We start from the raw sequence: 18,392 nt of genomic DNA, 5'->3' as shown, positions 1-18,392 counted from the left end.
AAATTCAACATGAGAACACTATCTACCTTGTGCCCTCCACAAGGACTACCTCTTCCACCCCGCGAGCCACGTTTGCAATGGGTCAGATTCTGGCATTCACAGGTTTGCTGGATGCATAAGGCCATCTCTTAACTTCCGCGGAAATCACCCAAGTCACCCTCAGAGCTGGGCAACTTCAGCGCTACACCGCTAGGTGGCAGTAAAAGATTAGCACATGAGTCACAATAGTCATGGAGATGAATGCAAATTTTAACTTTTAAACAGAGAACAGCAAGTTTTCCCATCATAAAATTAAACATTTTTAATCAATATATAGTGTTAGTGTTGTGGAAATGGAAATGGTTAATATATACAAGACACTGAACTGTCAAGTAGGCCTGCTCCAAGGCACTGCTAAGGCTGGGGCGGGGCAGGACGGTCTTACCTGACGTACTGGAACGCCCTTGTCTGAGACCCGGATCCGTATACCTGGAAGGAAACCAACAGTTAGGCCTCCTGAGAAAACCACACCAGTACTGGGTAGGTGTCCTTGGAACTTCAGGGGACATAGACTGACCTCGAAACTGATCCCAGGGGGCAGTGATGCTGACTCCAAGCATCTAGCGCCACATCCCGCACTCTACTTCGAGACCATGCCCCGACAGTGAGACGGGGGCAGCAACACCTAAAGCGTGCAGCTGGTATAGATGCGTAAAGTCTTCCCTCAAAAGACAGTGCCTGAAGGAATTTGCTTCTGCTGGAGTCTTATGATGTGTCAGGCATCATGTGAGGCTCTGAGGGCTGTGACCTCAGAGTCCAGCTAGGTGACAGATCTACACACAAACAGTAACACGTGCATTTAACTGGGGTTCCTCACTCTGACTGCCCAACAGCAGAGCCGGGGACGCCGCCCAGGCTGGTCCACAGACTGTTTGGGATGAGGCCGGCATCTCCTGGTATTGTTACAGCTAGTTCCCCAGGAGATTCTAATGTAAGGCCAAGGTGGAGCCATGCAGGAGACTCTGAAAGTGACGCGGAGGAGGCAGGAGGGAGGGTCACATTCTCCTTTGTTTCCACTGCACATTTGCTCCACATTTCCATAGCTTGGCTTGTGTTCTTTGCTCTGCCGGCCAAGACCCTCTTGTCTACTTTCCACCTGGCAGAGTGCTACTTATCCTTTAGGGACAGGCTCTGATGCCATCTCCTGGAGAAGCTTCCTCTGGCTCATTCCCCAGGGAAAGCCCTTTGCCAACTGCCCCCAACTGTGAACTCCCCAGAAGGACTGGTGTCCAAACACTCTTCGCCCTGCTGGAGCCCAGCACGATGCGTGGTGCGATACTAACATGGGATAAGCACCTGCTGAACGACCTGCGGAGCGTCACGGATCACGCCACTCAGGCGGAGATGGCAACAGAGGTGCTTGGGGAGATCTCCTAAGTGCAGCATCACAGGAACGAGAGTGCCCTCGGAGGTTTTGTTTGCTTGTGTGCCTTCCTGTGGTGGAAAGCAGGCAGCTGGGAGGAATAGACTGCCTTTGGGAAAAGCTTGATTATTAAACAACCCTGGGGCCTCCTCCCGCCTGACAGCAAAAAAGAGCCCCTGCCAGCAGCTCTGAGAACAGCACCAGCCCCCTCACCCCCAGACACTCAGCCCAGCTTCCCTGGAGCTCCTCCCTCCAGCTCTGAGAAGGAAAAGGGGAAGGAGCAGGTGGGGAAGAAAAGCACATGCATGGCCGGGCACGGTGGCTCATGCCTGTAATCCCAGCACTTTGGGAGGCCGAGGTGGGCGGATCACCTGAGGTCGGGAGTTCGAGACCAGCCTGACCAACATGGAGAAACCCAGTCTCTACTAAAAATACAAAACTAGCAGGGTGTGGTGGTGCATGCCTATAATTCCAGCTACTCGGGAGGCTGGGGCAGGAGAATCGCCTGAACCTGGGAGGCGGAGGTTGCAGTGAGCCGAGACCGCGCCACTGCATTCCAGCCTGGGCAAGAAGAGCGAAACTCTGTCTCAAAAGGAAAAAAAAAAAAAGCACATGCCTCAAACCTCCTGAATGTCTTATTTATTTAGCAGGTTCAAAGGCTATCTCTGTGTTTTCTTAATAAGCATTTACATATGCCAGTTTCACAGGTGTATCAGTTCTATCTATGTAGGTTCTGTTCTTGGGGGTAAGGCCTTCCACTGAGAAAAGGCTGGAGATACTGAGGAATGGAGATTCCTGTCAACACAGAAACTACAGCTGCAACAAATCTCAGTAAAGGAACATTGAGGAAAGATGGGCATGGGCCTCTTGGAAGCAGAGGGGAATTCCTTGAGTTCTGTCTGAACCTGATTCTCCGGCCTGGCTGATCCTTCTGATACACGTGAGGAAGGCAGGAAGCGGGGGGCCTGATTTGGTAGGAGAGGAGGTCCACCTACTGCCAGCTCCCTCAGCCTGGAAACTCGCCTCTACACCAGTGCTGTAGGTGTAACTCTTCTTGTTTTTCACAACCTTATTTTGGAGATGAGCTGATGGAAGGTCAAAGTGCTGCAGTGACCTGCACCCAGCAGAGTCAAATTTATCTTGACTCCAAGTCCAGGATTCTTCTTCCCGCCCTATTGTGTTCATAACTTCGGAACTGCCTGTACAATTTTTTTTTTTTTTTTCAAACTGTGGCTCTCAGGCTGGCACCAGGCCATTCTATGACCTCACTGTAGTGAGTATTGGATTTAGGCAACTCCCGCGTCACAGGCTCCTCCACAGGTGGGTTTGGGGCTGTGCTGCTGTCCTGCCTGTTGCCTCTGCCTGCGTCCAGGGCTCTGCTCTCAAAGCTGAGCGCACAGATGCACTTCTGCTACTTGTTTTGCACCTTCCCACCGCATTCAGTCAGGGTCACTGCGACGGTGGGCTCACCAGTCCGCCGGTGCATTCCAGCCACATTCACAGAAAGCACACCTTTGTGCAGAGTGGCAGTGGCCTTCAACAAGCCAGTCGAGGCCAGTCTTCAGCCTGATCGAAAGCCCAGGCTCGCCTGTCAGAGCTGCGGTATCCACGCACACGCCGCCTCTCAGAGAGGAGCCATGGAAGAGCACAGTGGCGGCTTTCTATTCCACCCAAACATGCCCTGGGGGGAACACAATCCAGGGAACCACATGCTGGATAACCCCCAGACCGGGACGGGTTAACCCAGGCTGCCAGGCTCAGGATGTGAAGAACCACATCAGGTACCTGCTCAACCAAACAAGGGGCTTGTGGCGGAGACACTCAGCAGCTTGAATGTCACTTCATCCCAAAGGGCTGCAGTATGGGGAGTCCAAAAGGCTCCCGAAATAACCTGCAGGCTGCTGGGTGTTTCCCACCGTTGCCTCATTCAAAGCGCACTGGAAGGAGATTTACAACTGTGGGCGCATTTCCCTGCATGACTCGCCAGGGGCAGCTCCCCGCCCAGCCAGCACCGACACAAGGTTCATCTGCAGGCACCACGGTCACCGGGTAAGCTCTGCTCCCTTCAGATTCGGTGACACAAGCCGCTCAGCAGCACCCCCTCTGAGGTCCCACCTGATGTCCACAAAGCAACTGGGCCTCAACGAAATAGTCCCTAGTACAAGAGGTGGCTGTTCTGCCGGGCTGCAGTGGAAAGGCGTGGATCCCGTGGGACGCCCACTGCACACCCCGACAGGCTTTGCTGACAGAGTCTTGAAGGTTTGTATGCTCCCGTGTGTGCATTAGGCTAAGATGCAATGTCAGTGGTAGCCTGGAACACTTCCTTCCTTGTATCCTTAAGAGTCCTGCTGGATTTCAGTTTCTATAGCATATCACATCCATCATCTATACTTGGGATTAAATTACCCTCCCTATTTCACTAACACAGTATTTTGCAACATGAGGATCTGTAATTCATGTATGAAATATTCAGTGTGCTAATGTGAAAATGTAAAGTAAAAGAAAGGGTGTGTGTGCAAGAGAGAAGATGCGATGCAATTATGCCCCATCCAAACTATCTGTCTTCGCCGGGCTCTAGAACTCAACTGCAGCCCGTGTACAGCCCTCCCAGCGTGGTCTGAGGCCTTCTATCTCCCCCACTTCAAGATAAGGCCCACAGGGACTTGGCACAAATTGGGTGTGCAGCAAAATCTGGCCATGATTATCACAGGGATCTGGTGTGGACAGTTGACGTCAGCAGAGCTCCCTCAGCCTCCTCATTGTTCTTCTAACAGAAGACAGGGTGTGAGATTCGGTCCCTCTGGCTTCATTTCACAGAACAGGACAGATGCAAGGAGATTCATGCAAGAGTCAAGGCTGCTACAGGGGGCCGGGGAACGAAGGGCTGTGTGCGGGTCAAAGCAGCGTGATGATCAAGGAGTCACCAACAGGGGAGAGGACCAGCCGGGGGTGAGGAGCAGCAAGGAGCTCTCATGATCACTTGGCAATGTCCCCAGCTGCTGTGCTTTATGTGTTTAAGATGTGACAAAGATTCTTTGCTTGGCCAAACTTCATTCAGGCTCTAGTACCTTCTCCTAGGCCCATTTGTGCACTTCCTTGTAAAATCTAGTTTTAACAAGAACCCTGCTAAGTCAGTTTAGAGAAACCCTTACCCTCGATATCTCACATTCCTCACTCCTCATATCCCCCAGAGTGTGTCCGATCACCCTGGCCTGTCATCAGCAAGAATCCTGTTAGATTGGTTTAGAAAGAATCCTCTTTACTTCTGAGGCTTCCTCTTAATCATTTTCTATCCACTCATCTCCTCCCTGCTCCTTGGCTGAAAATTCTGCTTGCCTGTACTGTATTTGGAGTTGATCCCAGTCTTTCTCCCCCTGAAAAATCCCACTGCAATGATCCGTATTCCTGTCATGATGGTCCTGAATAAAGTCTTCCTCACTATACTTCAGTACCATTTAGTAACTGTTTAACAAATCCTATGGCCCTCTGTCACAAACAAAGGCCCAATGTAAGAATCACTTAACATACCACAGTATCAGTAAAAAGGCTAAACATCATACCAGCTTTGACTTGGTCTTAGAAGTATGATTTTTCCAAAATTTCCCTTTGGAAGAATAGCAAGGCTTTTAAAATGATATAGAACTGGATTCAAACCCCAATTCTGCCACGTCTGACCTGTCCTGGGCAAATCCAAACCTGGGAAAAATCACGTAAGGTGGAAAGCAGAGTGAACCCCTCCTGTGAATGTGCTGCTGAACTGTGGGCCAAAGTCTCTTCGAAAATAAACGTAGGACAATAGCTCTACCTGAACCATACTCATCTATTCTCTAAGCTGAGATGCAAAATTGGCTGAACTTCTACATGATTCCACTTAAAATATAGCTTTGATGTATGATGCACTTAACCTAGTGACATACTCCCTGAGTCCTCCTCACAGGCATCTGGTACAGCAGCGAGTGAGATGCTAAGACAGGCATGAGGAATCTGCTCAAAAACACAGCTGCAAGGTAAGCAATCACGCCCGTCCCGCTTGGAAAGGGAGGACGAGACACTGAGCCGTCTCCGACCACCCCGAAGAGGCCTTCATCTCGGAAGTGACTTGTTGGAAATGTAGCAGAAAAGGAAATAGGTGGACGCGCCTCCTTATTTCCCTTCCTCAATAAACCGAGTGTTTCTAAAGACAGGCTGGCTGAGGCAGGCCTGTGAGTCTCTCCCCAGACCGCTCCATAGAGCCGTCTGACAAGAGCAAGGCATGGTATCTCAATTGGACAGAAAAGAATGAAGTCAGTGACTTCATCAAATTCTTGCTGGGAAACAGAATTCTGTGTGACAAAGGAAACAAAACACATTCTGAAAGGCCTCCCTCGGGACTTCTGCCTCCTGCCACCAGAAGGTGCCCACAGAGACTGAAGCCCGCCACGTTCTGGATTAACTGCGGTCATGGACAGCTCCAGAGATCTTCTCCCTTCTGTCTCTGGCACAAAAGCTTGCTTGGTCTGAAGACAACACATGAATTATCACCTCTGCCAACAATGCAGGCATTCTTGGGGTGGCTAGGGGACACCGGGAGCCCTGGCTGCTGCCAAGGAGGCACTAAATCAAGTTGCTTCTTGGAGGCTTTCACAGTTTACTCTGCAAACAAAGCAGCTCTCATCTCACAGCATGAGGGAGTTTCTAAACAGTCACTAAAAAGGCACCAGGCTGTCCTCAGATGTGGAATTCTCAACTGATCAGGTGGACTAAGGGGTTCGCAGGGCACAGCACGAGCTCCTCAGAACCCCAAGCAGCAGCAAGAGGGGAATATGAGATGACAGGAAGTTTCACCACGTTCACTTACCATAAAGGAAAGCGGCCACTACAACCCAGTAACTAGTCCACCCAACATTTCTCTCCTGCGCCCATGTGCCTGGTGGTCTTCTGGGAGCCGGGGATGCAACCACGAATGAAACAAAGTTCCTGGTTTTGAAGGGCATACACTATACTAACAGGGATTGGGGCTGGAAAATTCGTATTTCAGCTGGTTACAAGGGCAGTGAAGACAATTAACATGGTTATGGTAACCAGCCTGCTGCCATAATGCAGAGAAGCATCAAGAAGTTTCCCTTAAGGAGAGGATGAACGAACAAGAATGCCTGGAAGAAAAGCAAGACGCTCCTGGGACAGGCAGGAGCAAGGGAGCAAGGGAGCAAGGAAGCCCGGCCTGAGGGAAGGCTCGGAGGCAACAGGGCCGCGTCCCATGCTCTGCTGGAGCTGCAAAGCCACTCGAGCTTCTGACCTCTCTTTACAAGGCTCCCTCCAGCTGCGGGGTTGAGAGTACACAGAACAGGGAGAATGAGAGTGGCTCCAAGCCTATGGCAATAACATAGGGGTGGGGCGGCAACAGTGTAGACCAGGGACTGAAGTCTGGATCTACCTGGGTAGGGCACGGCTATTAGGATGTGCAGGTGGATCTGTGCAGTGAAGGAAGGAGAAGAGCCATGTGTGGTCACAGAGCCTCCATTCTGGGTACCAAGATACCACTTAGTGACCGGGGGACGTGGGAGAGCTGGCATGGGCTGTTGGGAGCCTGAAGCTGGAGTTTGGACTCACCTCTTCCCTGGAGTGCATTCAGCGAAAACTCAGCTATACGATGCAGCTGCCCGCAGGGAGCCATCCCACTGTGTAACAGGCTAGGCTTTTGGTTCTACATTGGCAGCGGAGCAGCTAACACAGACAAGGAGATATGCGCACCACGGAGAATGCTCATGAAGAGCGGGGGCTCTGGCTTCAAACCCAGGCTATCACTGTGTGGCCACCTAAGCCTGGGCAACTCATATAACCTCTGTGCTCCAGCATCCTCACCTGAAAAAGGAGGTGAGTAATGTCACCTGCAGATCATGGGACAGAAGAGTGAGCTAACGCGACCAACTGGTCAATGGGTAGGCACATATGTACTACACAGAAATACAAAGAGCTTTAATTCTTCCCCCTGGAATACACTCCATTGATAACAAACCATCCTACAGGATTTTCAGAGTAACAGGATGCAAATCGACTCCTGAGTCCCACTAAATGCCACGCTGCAAAGGGCTCTAGGAGGCTACAGATCAGAGCAAAGCAGCCTGGGCAGATAACCATGAAGAGGAATGGCGGGGGAGGTGGGGGTGGGAGGGAGGATTAGCAAAACCAAACACGCCGGCAGAGCCTCTCACCAGGCAGGCCTGGGGCGCTCCTTCCCAGCGAGGCCAGAGGGCTGTGGGGACAGGTCTGGAATGAGCAGCCCACCCTGACCCCAGATGGTATCCGAGGGTACCAAGCAGTCACTGTCGGCACAGACATCCTTGCCACACACTTGGACCACCAACCACAGATCACTGGGACCTCTGCTGGCTCCAGAAGTTTCCCTGGGTTGAGGGTGGCCAGTAGAGGATGGTACTGAGGGCCTGCCGGCACTGTCAAGGTGACGGCCCAGCCTGACCAGATGCGGCTCACCTCCTCACCCTACCAGCCCAGGCTTCTTGGTCATCCGAGGACACCCAGTACAGGCACACCTCTGGCTACAGCCAGCAGGCCAAAAATATGTCGGGGAAGGTCTTCACAGGCCGGCTGGTACAGGCAGGCAGACCTGGAGGCATGGGCAGAGACCTCAGTGGAGGGCACGGCGACTCGAGTTACGTGGAGCAGTCATGCATCTGGGTTCTGTCCCCGTGCCTGACTTCCCCCTAGTGGAGGGCAGCGGGGATGAACACAAACACGACATGGCAGCTTGAGAAGTGTCACTCCCCGAACCGAGATGCACTCGTCCCTCATCCTTTGTGAGCTGACTTCGATTTGGGTTGTAACGTGTTCCCTACGCCGAGGCCAGCACCTACCGTGAGCGGCTCCCCTTGGAGCGCCTGCAGGATGAAGTTGCTGACCACCCGCCCATCATTCATGTGCATGCGTGGTCCAAAGGTGTTGAAGATTCTGGCCACTCGTACTTCCACGCCTTCCTGGAACAGAGAGAAGAGGAGGTCAGGCGTGCTCCCCTGCGTGGTCCATGCGATCACTTTGCATTTCCAGTGTGTTGCACGCAAAGCATTTCAGGAAACGTTCTGCTTTCCATTTCAAAATGGAAATGGCTTTTTTGTTCTGATTCCACAATGTGCTCATTATAAACCAATCAGGAGACCACACAGGGCTATATCAAAGAGAGGCAAAGCCGTCCCAGATCTCATCACTGAAAGGCCATCAGCATTAGTATTTTGGTAGAAAACCAGCTAGATAAACAGTACAAGGATCAAAAAACTTTTGTTTATATAAATTTTTTTCCCAGTTAAATATATATTTTCCCAAATGGGATCACGTTATGAATATGCTTTTCTAATCTTTTTCACATAATATACTGTGCAAATTTATCACTCAATAGAGATTTGGATGTCAATGAATATTTAATAGCTAGGGAGAAATAAAAGAAGGCTCTCTATCTCAGGAAAAGGGGACACAGAAACATTCTTACTGAGTGACCTTGCAACTACACTCCCAATCTGTTTGACTGAAAAACATCCGTTTTAGTGAAAAACTAAATACAACTTAGTGCCCAGTATAGGTTATTAGCTAGTGGCCTGGAAAGAGAAACATACTGACACTGTTTAAAACAGTCATCCCTCCCGTTCATTTTCATCTCTATGTTCATTTCCTTCTACGTATTTTTTAATGCTTCTATTTTTACTACAATAAACATGTATTACTTTTGTAATCCAGAAAAGCCTGTTTTCAAATATGCAATCGGGGAAGTGCATATCTGAATAACAAAAGCCTGTTCTAAATGATCATGTTTAATTACTTCACAGACCGCTTTGCCATGGATGGAAAAATTAAATATTTTTATCACAAACTCTGAATTAGTGGGCTTTTACAGTATATATGTATCTAACATTTGATTCCCTGCCGAACAACCGTGCACTTTCTGGACATCTGAGAGCAGGGGGCCTCGGGCATGAGGACCTGGGGCTCCTGCTTTTCACCGCGCCCATATGTCTGCCGTTCCCGCTCCACTGCTCACTGCCCAGGCAGGCCACCGACTCGGTCACAGCGAGACTGGGAAAGGAGTCACCTGATCACCTCAGTGTTCTGACACGGAAGCACAGGCCCAGTGGCTGTATTGGGTGCCAGTTATCACTACCAGCTGAAACAGTTCTTTTTTCAATTTATACCAACACCTTAGGCCGGCATGGGCTGGGAGTGGGAATCCAACAAACCCTTAGCTAACAAGGCTTACTTAGCACAGAATGTCTCCACCAGTATAGTGAGTTAAAGGGCATGAGGCGTGAGTCCCAGCGGCCCCCATCAGCCCTCTCAGTGGCTGGAGTGACACGGCTGCCACTTCAGCCCACAGCAGCCTTGTCAATTTCCCTAGGGTGTTCCACAAACCCGGGTAGGTTTTTACGTGTGCTGTGATATGAAAAAGGGTGGGAGGCATAGAAGCACACAGTTAACTTTTAGAAGCCAGAGTGCTTTATTAGTGCTAATTCTTCCCAGCAATACACTGTAATACTTCACAGGAGGCACTCAGTTACAAAGATATGAGCTAAGTCCAAGAATAAATCAACCCTTTTCTCCACCGAACTAATGAGTGTATTAAAAAGAGTGGGGGAGCAGAGATGCTGTTCTCAACAGAAAATAACTCAGAAGTACCCACTTGCATTTCATTGATAAGATGAGGAAAGAACCAAAGTGAATGGATGTGGCTTTATTCTAGGAAGAGACTGGGAAAACCTCAGCACATTTACAGTAACCCAATGTGCCTAGCAGGGGAAAAGCTCAATGGTTTAGGCAAAATTTGCAGCAAATCAAATGCTTTTATCTTCTTGACCTTCCCTTTCCACAAAACAACATTCCAGAACGTGGCCTCATTAGGATGAGCAGACATTAACTGGCCAACCCATAAACAGGCTTGCTTGCTGTGGCTTTTCTATTTGGGTCTGTAATGGTTCAGCAACAGAGGGCAGCCCTTCTACACAGGTGCAATAGCTGTGAGCGCAACAACACTTCTAAGAACGCGAGCTCTCAGGGCCGGTCTACACCAGTAAGACGAGCTACTCATGAAGCCGAAACTCCTTACATGAAATAGACAGGAACCCGAGGCTCACTCCAGTTAAGACCTGCTCTCCTCTGGGACGATGGTGTCTTCTGGAGCTTGCATGCCCATCTATCCCTTTCTAGGTAGCTTCAGGGAACCCTTGGCCTTCATACAAAGGTGACCCCCAATTAATCTGGATAGTCCACTTGCTGCTGAATCCTCATTCCCACTGGTCCTCACGGTGGGACCATGTGGGCAGGCGGGGGGAAAGTCGGTGGGTGCCGACACCACTGTTCATGGTGGCAGTTCAGTTGTCACCCACATGCATGGCTTGGAGAAAGGTATAGTTATTCTTCATCTCAGAGCTGAGGAGAGGTCCAGGGTCTGACCCAAAGCCACCTTCCTAAGAAGGGAAGAGCCAGGCTGAAAACCCAGGAAGGGCACAGCAGGCAACACTGTCTCATTTAAGGGAGAGCCTACCTCTGAAGGACCAAGAAGCAAACACATTCATGAACCCCTGACTCCCACACAATGTTCTGCCTGCGAGTGGTCAGGCCCTGCTGACACTGAGCTGGTGCCTTTGAGCATAGACAAGGCTGTCAGTCAGAAAGCTAACTGCTGACTCATCCCTAGGCACGGCTAGGTTTCACTTTATGCTCTGTGGTTCCGTCCCCTGTGATGACCCATGAGTCATGGACAGCTCCAAGCATCAGGAAGGTCAAGACAACTCCTACAAGCCTAAGCTGCGCCAACATAGAACCAACGGAAACTCAGAGAGGATGGATGCTGAGGGCCCTGCACAGGGTGGAGGCTGGAATGTCTGGATGGCCTCATCTCATCCTGGGATTCATTATCCCGAGGAAGTCACTTCAGCTTCTAAGACTTAAGATCCTAATCTTTGAGATGAGGACAATAATATCCATTCTACCTACAACACAGGAGTTAAAACACTGAAACCGTTTTGAAAACTGCCATCATTACTATCTACCTCCAAGGGATGGTTCTCAACCCAGTAATTGCCCTTGACCTCGGTCCCCAATTTTCTGATGACACTAATTTACCTTGAAGTGACGGTGACCACGTGTGGAATAGCTCAGAAACATTGCCACCAGGACGCTAGGATTGTAAGGGACAGGCTGAGGCTCCCAAAGGCCCTTTGGAAACACCAGCTAGGTTGGAACAGTGTAAGCTGGCACCAAACGCCTCCTTGCCTCATTCGTAGCAGCTGAGAGAGGAGTGAGGGCTTGGGTATGCAGGTCCTGAGACATGGAGCCAACTAACAGCAGGCCCGAGAAGCAAGAGGTGATCCAAGAGGAATAATGAAGGTACAGGGTTCCTCCCTCCCCAGATATCTCCTAAGGACAGAAATGTTACCAGCAGGGATTACACGGTGTACAGAGCACCTCTGACATAAGTGATTTTATCTTAGAAAATGACTCCATTTCACATTTCAAAAGGCATCCAACCAACATGGTCTAGATGTTTGCGTAATCAACAGAGACAACTCCCAACCAGATTAAGGGCATAACCCTTTACTGTCGTCCTCACCAAAGGGCTCAAGGGCCATAATGAACAGGACTTCTACAACTCGAGATGGCCATCTTGACAGGCTCCATCTTGCTGTCACTCATGATCAGCACCCAGCATCTGCCGCCAAATCAAGGGCTCTTCCATGCAAGATGATGCTGTGCGTCCAGATAAGCCCAGGACCCTCTCCTTGTCCATGTCACTGTCCTTGGACTGGTTCATTAACCCCTTTTCCTCTCCCCTTATCTCTCAATGTTAAATGTTACTCTGTTTGATGTGGAATGTTTAATCTAAACATTTATATATTAAGTATACTACTAGGTATGGTTTGCAGTACTGACTGACCTGTGGAGTGGCTTGAGCCTGTGTGACCACAGCTCTGATTACCGAGTGCATGGAAAGTATTAAGAAGTCCCTCCTTGGAAACTGCATAGAGCACACGGATTTTATGATGGAAACAGTATGAATAAAAGCCTGACCTTGTGGAAAGACACAAATGTTCATGGACCTGGTTATGTCTGATCTTGTTTGCCCTGCTCACGACACACGGGTTCTCCCTCAAAATTTCTTTTAAAATGCAGTCATTCAGTGGAGAGTACAACAGGTCCCCAAATAATATCATTTCATGATAACACTGATGAGAAACAAAATCACCTCCTGGCTGGGGCTACTGTCTGCATGCAGCTGGCACGTTCTCCTCTCCCCACGTCTGCGTGGGTTTTCTCCGGGTACTCTGGTTTCCTCTCACATTCCGAAGCTGTGTATGGCAGACAAGTGGGCTGTTCCAGTGGTCCCAGTGTGAGTGAGTATGCCCTGTGAGAGGGTGGCATCCTGTCCAGGGCAGGCTCCTGCCTGGAACCTGGGGCTGCTGCGACAGTCTCTGGCCACCTCAGACCCTGCAAATAATTATCTTGTTTTTATTTGTCTTTCTTAGGTGGATGGCTCACATTTATTTCAAATCCTTAATATCAGAAGTGTTTTAGTCTTTATTTAGAATTTTGGTGATGTTTTGTGACCAGAAATACGCCTGGGAACTTAACTCTTGTTTATAGCAACTAGCCTGTGCTACTGCTGATTTTGTTCTATGTCCTTCTGCTGAAAGTAGCAGTTTCCAAGAACCCACTGATGCTGTTAAGTGATGACTTTCTGTGCTGTATCAAGCCACTGAACACTGTGACATGATCACTATATTCGCTGACGGAAGGTACTAGTAAGGTACTAGTGATAGAAGGTGGAAGAGAGCACTGCATAGTGGGAGCAGGTCCTGAAGGAGGTGCCTGAGCATATTCACCTGTAGGGAACAGGATAGAGAAATGCCAGGAAGTGCACCCAGGTACAGCAGCCCAGACTCTCTTTGACGCTTCCCTTGGAGAATTACGTGCACATCCCTAAAGCAACAGGGTCAGGCTGTGAGGGCCGAACCCCCTAACTCCCCTAGGGCCTGTCATGCATATATCTCAGGTTCTGCTCCCTACCTGTGGATAAGACTAAGGCCACTGCAGAACTGCAGAGCTCACTGTGCTGAAGCACGATTCTCAAAGGTGCTAAAAGGTTCAAGTTGACTCAAGGGGGTGGCTGAGGAAGGGGGTCTGGGAGGGGTGTGTCTGCAACTGCTTGGCCGTCTTCCTCAGCACTCCTGCTTCAGCATCAACAATCAGCTGACCTTCCTGGGGTTTGCTCTGCAGCAGGCCAGGAGGCGTGGATATCACTCTGCCAGTGTCCAGGTGGGACAGGTGGGATGCGGCCAGCAGGAACCCAATGAGTGAGTCACAGGGCCAGGAAGCCAAACTGCTATTGGGCAGATCTGGAGGACAGGACAGGCCCCCTGGGGTGCCAGTCCTACCCATGGAACACTGCACCTGGTTTGGCTGCTTATTTTTTTTTTTTTTTCAACTCAGGTAGAATATATATACCAACTCTTTGACTTTTTCAAAAGTACTTTGATGCCAGGAACTAACACAAAACCACACCTTCAGGGACATTAGACTAGGTGATTTCTGAGTTTGCTTTCTTTCCACGCTGCCATTTGCTGGTTTTATGAATCGTGGCCTGTTTTGCAGATCCAGCCCAGTGGGTGGGCCACAGACCTCAGAGTCAGACTCATGAGGGGGCGATGAACTCAAATGCACACTAAGCACTGACCGCAGCCTACGGGGGAGGCCCCCACATTTATCAAGCCACTGCGTACAAATGCATGCAGAGGCGGCAATTTAATTCCTCCCTGGCAAGTTCAAACTATTCGGGAGAAGCTCTGCCCTTTGATCCCAACCTCCATCTCACTCCATCCCACGAAAAAATATTCCAGGGAGTTTCCCTTTTTCTAAGGGATGTGTGGTAGATTTTTCTGGAAAGTAAAATTCTATTTTGAATACATTAGGAAATTTCATTCATTAGAAGAAACTCAGAAGAGAATCCTTAGGAAAAGAGAAATTTTTCTATAAAAAACTTTTTCCTACCTCTATCTTGTTTATATTTTCAATCTTTACATATTATTCAGAGTAAGACATATCCACATACTATATAGCATCTTGAAAATAAAATGACAATTTATACTTAAGAGGGGATATGTTATTATGTATAAGAAATTAATTAAAGTTGTTAAAATAATGAATTAAAAATATGCCAGACGTACTATTCCACCTGGTTCATCCTGCTTGATTTTTTCATTTGTCTCCAGACAGCATAAATCCTAACACGAAGTTTTAAATTTTCCCACCAAACTCTCTGAAAAGGTCATGTTTAGAACTATAAACCGACAAGGTCACAGTGCAGCTCCCGTTGCTGAATCTCCCAGCTGAGAGGTGCAGGGGTGACGCTAGCGCAGGCACGTGAACCACTCGTTCTGGGCACCGTCCCACGACTGTGTGAGCTGCAAAGGAGCCCTGGCACCTTTGGACTTGGAGCTGCATGGTATCCTCTTGCTCACTCATGCTTCCTTACCTGCTTCAGCCTGCAGGGATAGCCAGGGAGTGTTGGGAGGAGCAGGCCCCACAGGTAGCCAGCTGAGGGTCCCGGCCCCACTGATGGGCTAGGGACCTGGAGACCAGTTTTGGAGCCCATCCTCCCATCTGTGAGAGGGGCTGACCCCTCCCACCTCAGAGGGGGCTGTGAGGAATTAACTGAGATTAAACGGACTGAGCTGTAACAGAGGCTGAGCATGCAGCAGGCACTCCAGGCCCCAGTTCCTGCTCTCTCGCAACACCCACAGCACGTGTGCAGAGCATCCTCAAACAATGTCACCTCCAGACAGGGGCACATCCGAAAGGCACAATGCCCTGCAGGCCACTGTGCTCAGAACACAGTCATACTCCCAGAAAATAACAATCACTTTGGAGTTGCTGCCCCCAAAGAGGTCCAGTGATTTGCCCCCGACCAGGCCACAGACAGCGTTCAGACCCAATGTGGCAAGAGGTGCTTGGACCCACCCTTGCTGCCAGCTGTCACAAAATCCTGAGTTAAAGAACCATCTCAACGTCTTCATCCGAACATTTTATATCTCTCACAACCTTCACATAGTGGTGGTGGTTGCTTTTAATTTTCCCCCTTATGTTTGTCTCTAGCTGGGATTACGCATAGCAATTTCTCTTTTTTCTTGCTTAATCAGTATTTTCTTATTTTCCTATACCTGGCAAAATATCCTGCCATAGCAGGAGCTGAAACCTGTCTCAGCTGTGAGGTGTCTGCTCGAATGCACAGAGAGGAAAGGCACCATTTTCCTCCCTCCTCAGCACCCATTCAGACAAAAGTGGGAGTATTTGGGTACCAATCTTAGGGCCCAGAGGGGCTTGTGGTCTTGGACCCATGGCTCTTCCTACAAGGGAGCACAACATTTACAACATGAACAATGGGACGGAAGGTGGGAAGAACACACGGCACCTTCTTCACAGGCCTCCTGGAACTCAGGCAAGACCACAGTGACCCTCACAGGCTCACTGCTCTTGGTCCCGTCACTCCTTCCTCATCAGGAAACTACAAGCTCCTCCTGACTGCCTCGCAGCCACCAGAACTGGACAGGGCCCCAGCACCCCGACGGTCAAGGGCATGGTCACTCCCTGACATAATGACCGCACAGTGGCAATGGGTAGGGTCCGTGGGGAAGGGTGGCAACATCACACCTGCTTCACACCTGCTTCCATGCCCCCCTCAATGTACCACCAGAGGTGGGCCTTCCTTGGTGCCATTTCTCACCTGGGCAGATGCAAACCCTCAGCACATGTGCAAAGTAGAGTGTGAGCCCCAGTGAAACTACAGATCACTGACCTGTTGGCCAAGACCCCAAGTTCCACACTCTCCTTCCTAGAAAGTGCTGCACCTGTCTTCCGTGGGCCAATTCTCAAGCCTCCCGGTGTGACAGAAAGCAGCAAGTGTGGTTCCCACATGAAGAACCCACGGCACCCGTGTGAACTACACTGTGAACCTGGCCACAGAAGTGACTCTTGCAGCCATTCTGCAACTGTCTGTTGGGGACTCCAGGGTGGGAGGCCCACGCCTGGTAACTCCATAGAAGGCGTACCATGCCAAGCGAGTGACAGGGACACCCTCCCCACAGGGTTCACGTCAGGGATGTTACGTTGAGCAGGAGGAACCAGCTGACCACACGGGGTGCTTCTAACACGTACACTGCTCAGAGATTTCAGGGCAACGCTGCCCATGCCATTAAGCTCCCGAGACCTATGTGAGCAGGAATGTAAATGCTGATGTTCCAGAGTTACTAGGTGCTACCTTCCTGAACCCCCAGGCACAGATGACAGGAACGGATCCAATGTTAGTATGTGTGTGAAATGCAGACCCTGGCTGGAGTCCAGGCCCCTAGAACTGTTACCTCGCGTACAGTCGGTGGTCAAGAAATGCTGCCTCTATTATTACCAAATACCATAATTATCTCAAGCATATACTTCAGGTAATACGTATACCCATAAAGTTATCAACTACATTAGCCAAATAACCATTTAATTAAAACTAAAAGCTCAATCAAAATGTCCCATTTGTCCACCAGCTTTACCTGTGTAAAAATTCACTAGGTAAGAAATACAATCATAGGACTGAAAGCAAAAGAAAACAGTTGCGAATCATGTCACTCCTGGAACATATTCTAAATAAAATGCAATTGCGTGCCCCCGACACTCTAGTCAGTACTCCTAAGTACCCGTGCACACAGAGTGGCCCTGAGTGTCTGGGAGATCATCTGAAACTTCTGAGTCCAGATATTCTGGGCCCCAGAATTATGAATGTACGTTCCTACTAAAACTGATTAGCATTTCGTAGAGGAAGTGGATAATGTAAGCCAACAGACTAAAGTAGCTTCAAAGGCAATTCGTTCTGCTTCTGGCCAAGAAATAAAGCAGTAAAGTTTAAATATCAACAATAGCATAAGGTTAATTTATGGATCTTTAATGCTGGCATTTCATTAAACACATGATGAGAAAGAGAGTCCTCGACATTCTCTCCCACCCGTCAGAGAGCCTACCTGGCTTTACATTGCCCTGTCCTCTGTGGTACCATGGGGAGGGAAGGCGATTAAACTCTCATCCGAGGTCAGGAGCAGGTGACCTGGCCCTTGGCACATGCTTGACTGGGGCTCTGCCGGGACCTGAGACAGATGGTCAGGAAAACTCCTGGATGCTGGCCATGCTGATAACACTTTCCCCTCCTAGAGAGCACACAGCCAACAGTTCCCCAAGCTCACCTGCAGACTGGACCCTGGGCCTGACAGCACTGCTCCCAGAAACAGACACTGCATCTACCAACAACAGCCTGTCCTGGACCAACGTTCCACAGCCATGTTGATTTACCTGCATGTCCCACCATACCAGAGGGCATTTTCATGAGGATGTGGAAGTTCAGACTCAAGTCCAAGGACACACTCAGTGAGAACATGAATGGAATATCCTGTGCCTGGGCCTCCACCTCTGCACAGTTGATTGGCTCCTGCACTGCCCTGATGTGGGCAAGGCAGGCTTCACACACCCTGTGTCAGAGATAAGAACTGAGAGAATGAAGGCTTAAATCTTAGAGTCACACGGCAGTACGGCCAGTGTGGCAACCTCAGCATGTTGGTCTGTGAGCAATTTCTGCTATAACATGCGGGAGACCAAAGCTGTGGCCTAAAATATCCTTGGCAAAAGCACCTCAGCAGAACAATGACTAATGAAGAAAGCGTGAAATAACGTAAATACATATCAATAACAATTCCTAAAGAGGTTCAAATTACAGCAATAATGCATCCATTTTTATACTTAATTGATAGAAAAGTAAAAAAAGAAGATCCATTGATTTGGAGGCTTCAGGAAAAGAGGCACTTCTTAGCTGCTGGTGAGCAAATGGTAATGAAGAAGCATTCTGTTCATAGTCATAAAACAGTATTCCAAACCCAAGAGTTCATCTCTAGGAAATCATTTTTAAAATAAGGAGATACAGGGAAAA

General features: G+C 49.4%; 1 protein-coding gene across 6 annotated transcripts in view; it reads right to left on the bottom strand.

The window, feature by feature from the left end:
* The window catches only part of LOC105490170 (UDP-glucuronate decarboxylase 1), a 113,423-nt gene that overhangs the window by 30,191 nt on the left and 64,840 nt on the right, over positions 1 to 18,392 (bottom strand). For all 6 annotated transcript variants that reach the window (XM_011755547.3, XM_011755548.3, XM_011755544.2 and 3 more), the window contains 2 exons: positions 8,254 to 8,373; positions 425 to 468 (listed from right to left, as the gene is read on the bottom strand). In XM_011755547.3, the coding sequence (XP_011753849.1) occupies positions 425 to 468; positions 8,254 to 8,373 (164 nt within the window). The remainder of the gene's footprint in view (positions 1 to 424; positions 469 to 8,253; positions 8,374 to 18,392) is intronic.

Source organism: Macaca nemestrina, chromosome 13 (assembly GCF_043159975.1).
Source record: "Macaca nemestrina isolate mMacNem1 chromosome 13, mMacNem.hap1, whole genome shotgun sequence".
Lineage (NCBI taxonomy): Eukaryota > Metazoa > Chordata > Mammalia > Primates > Cercopithecidae > Macaca > Macaca nemestrina.
Note: the sequence above shows the minus strand (reverse complement) of the source record. Positions and strands in the feature narration are given on the sequence as shown.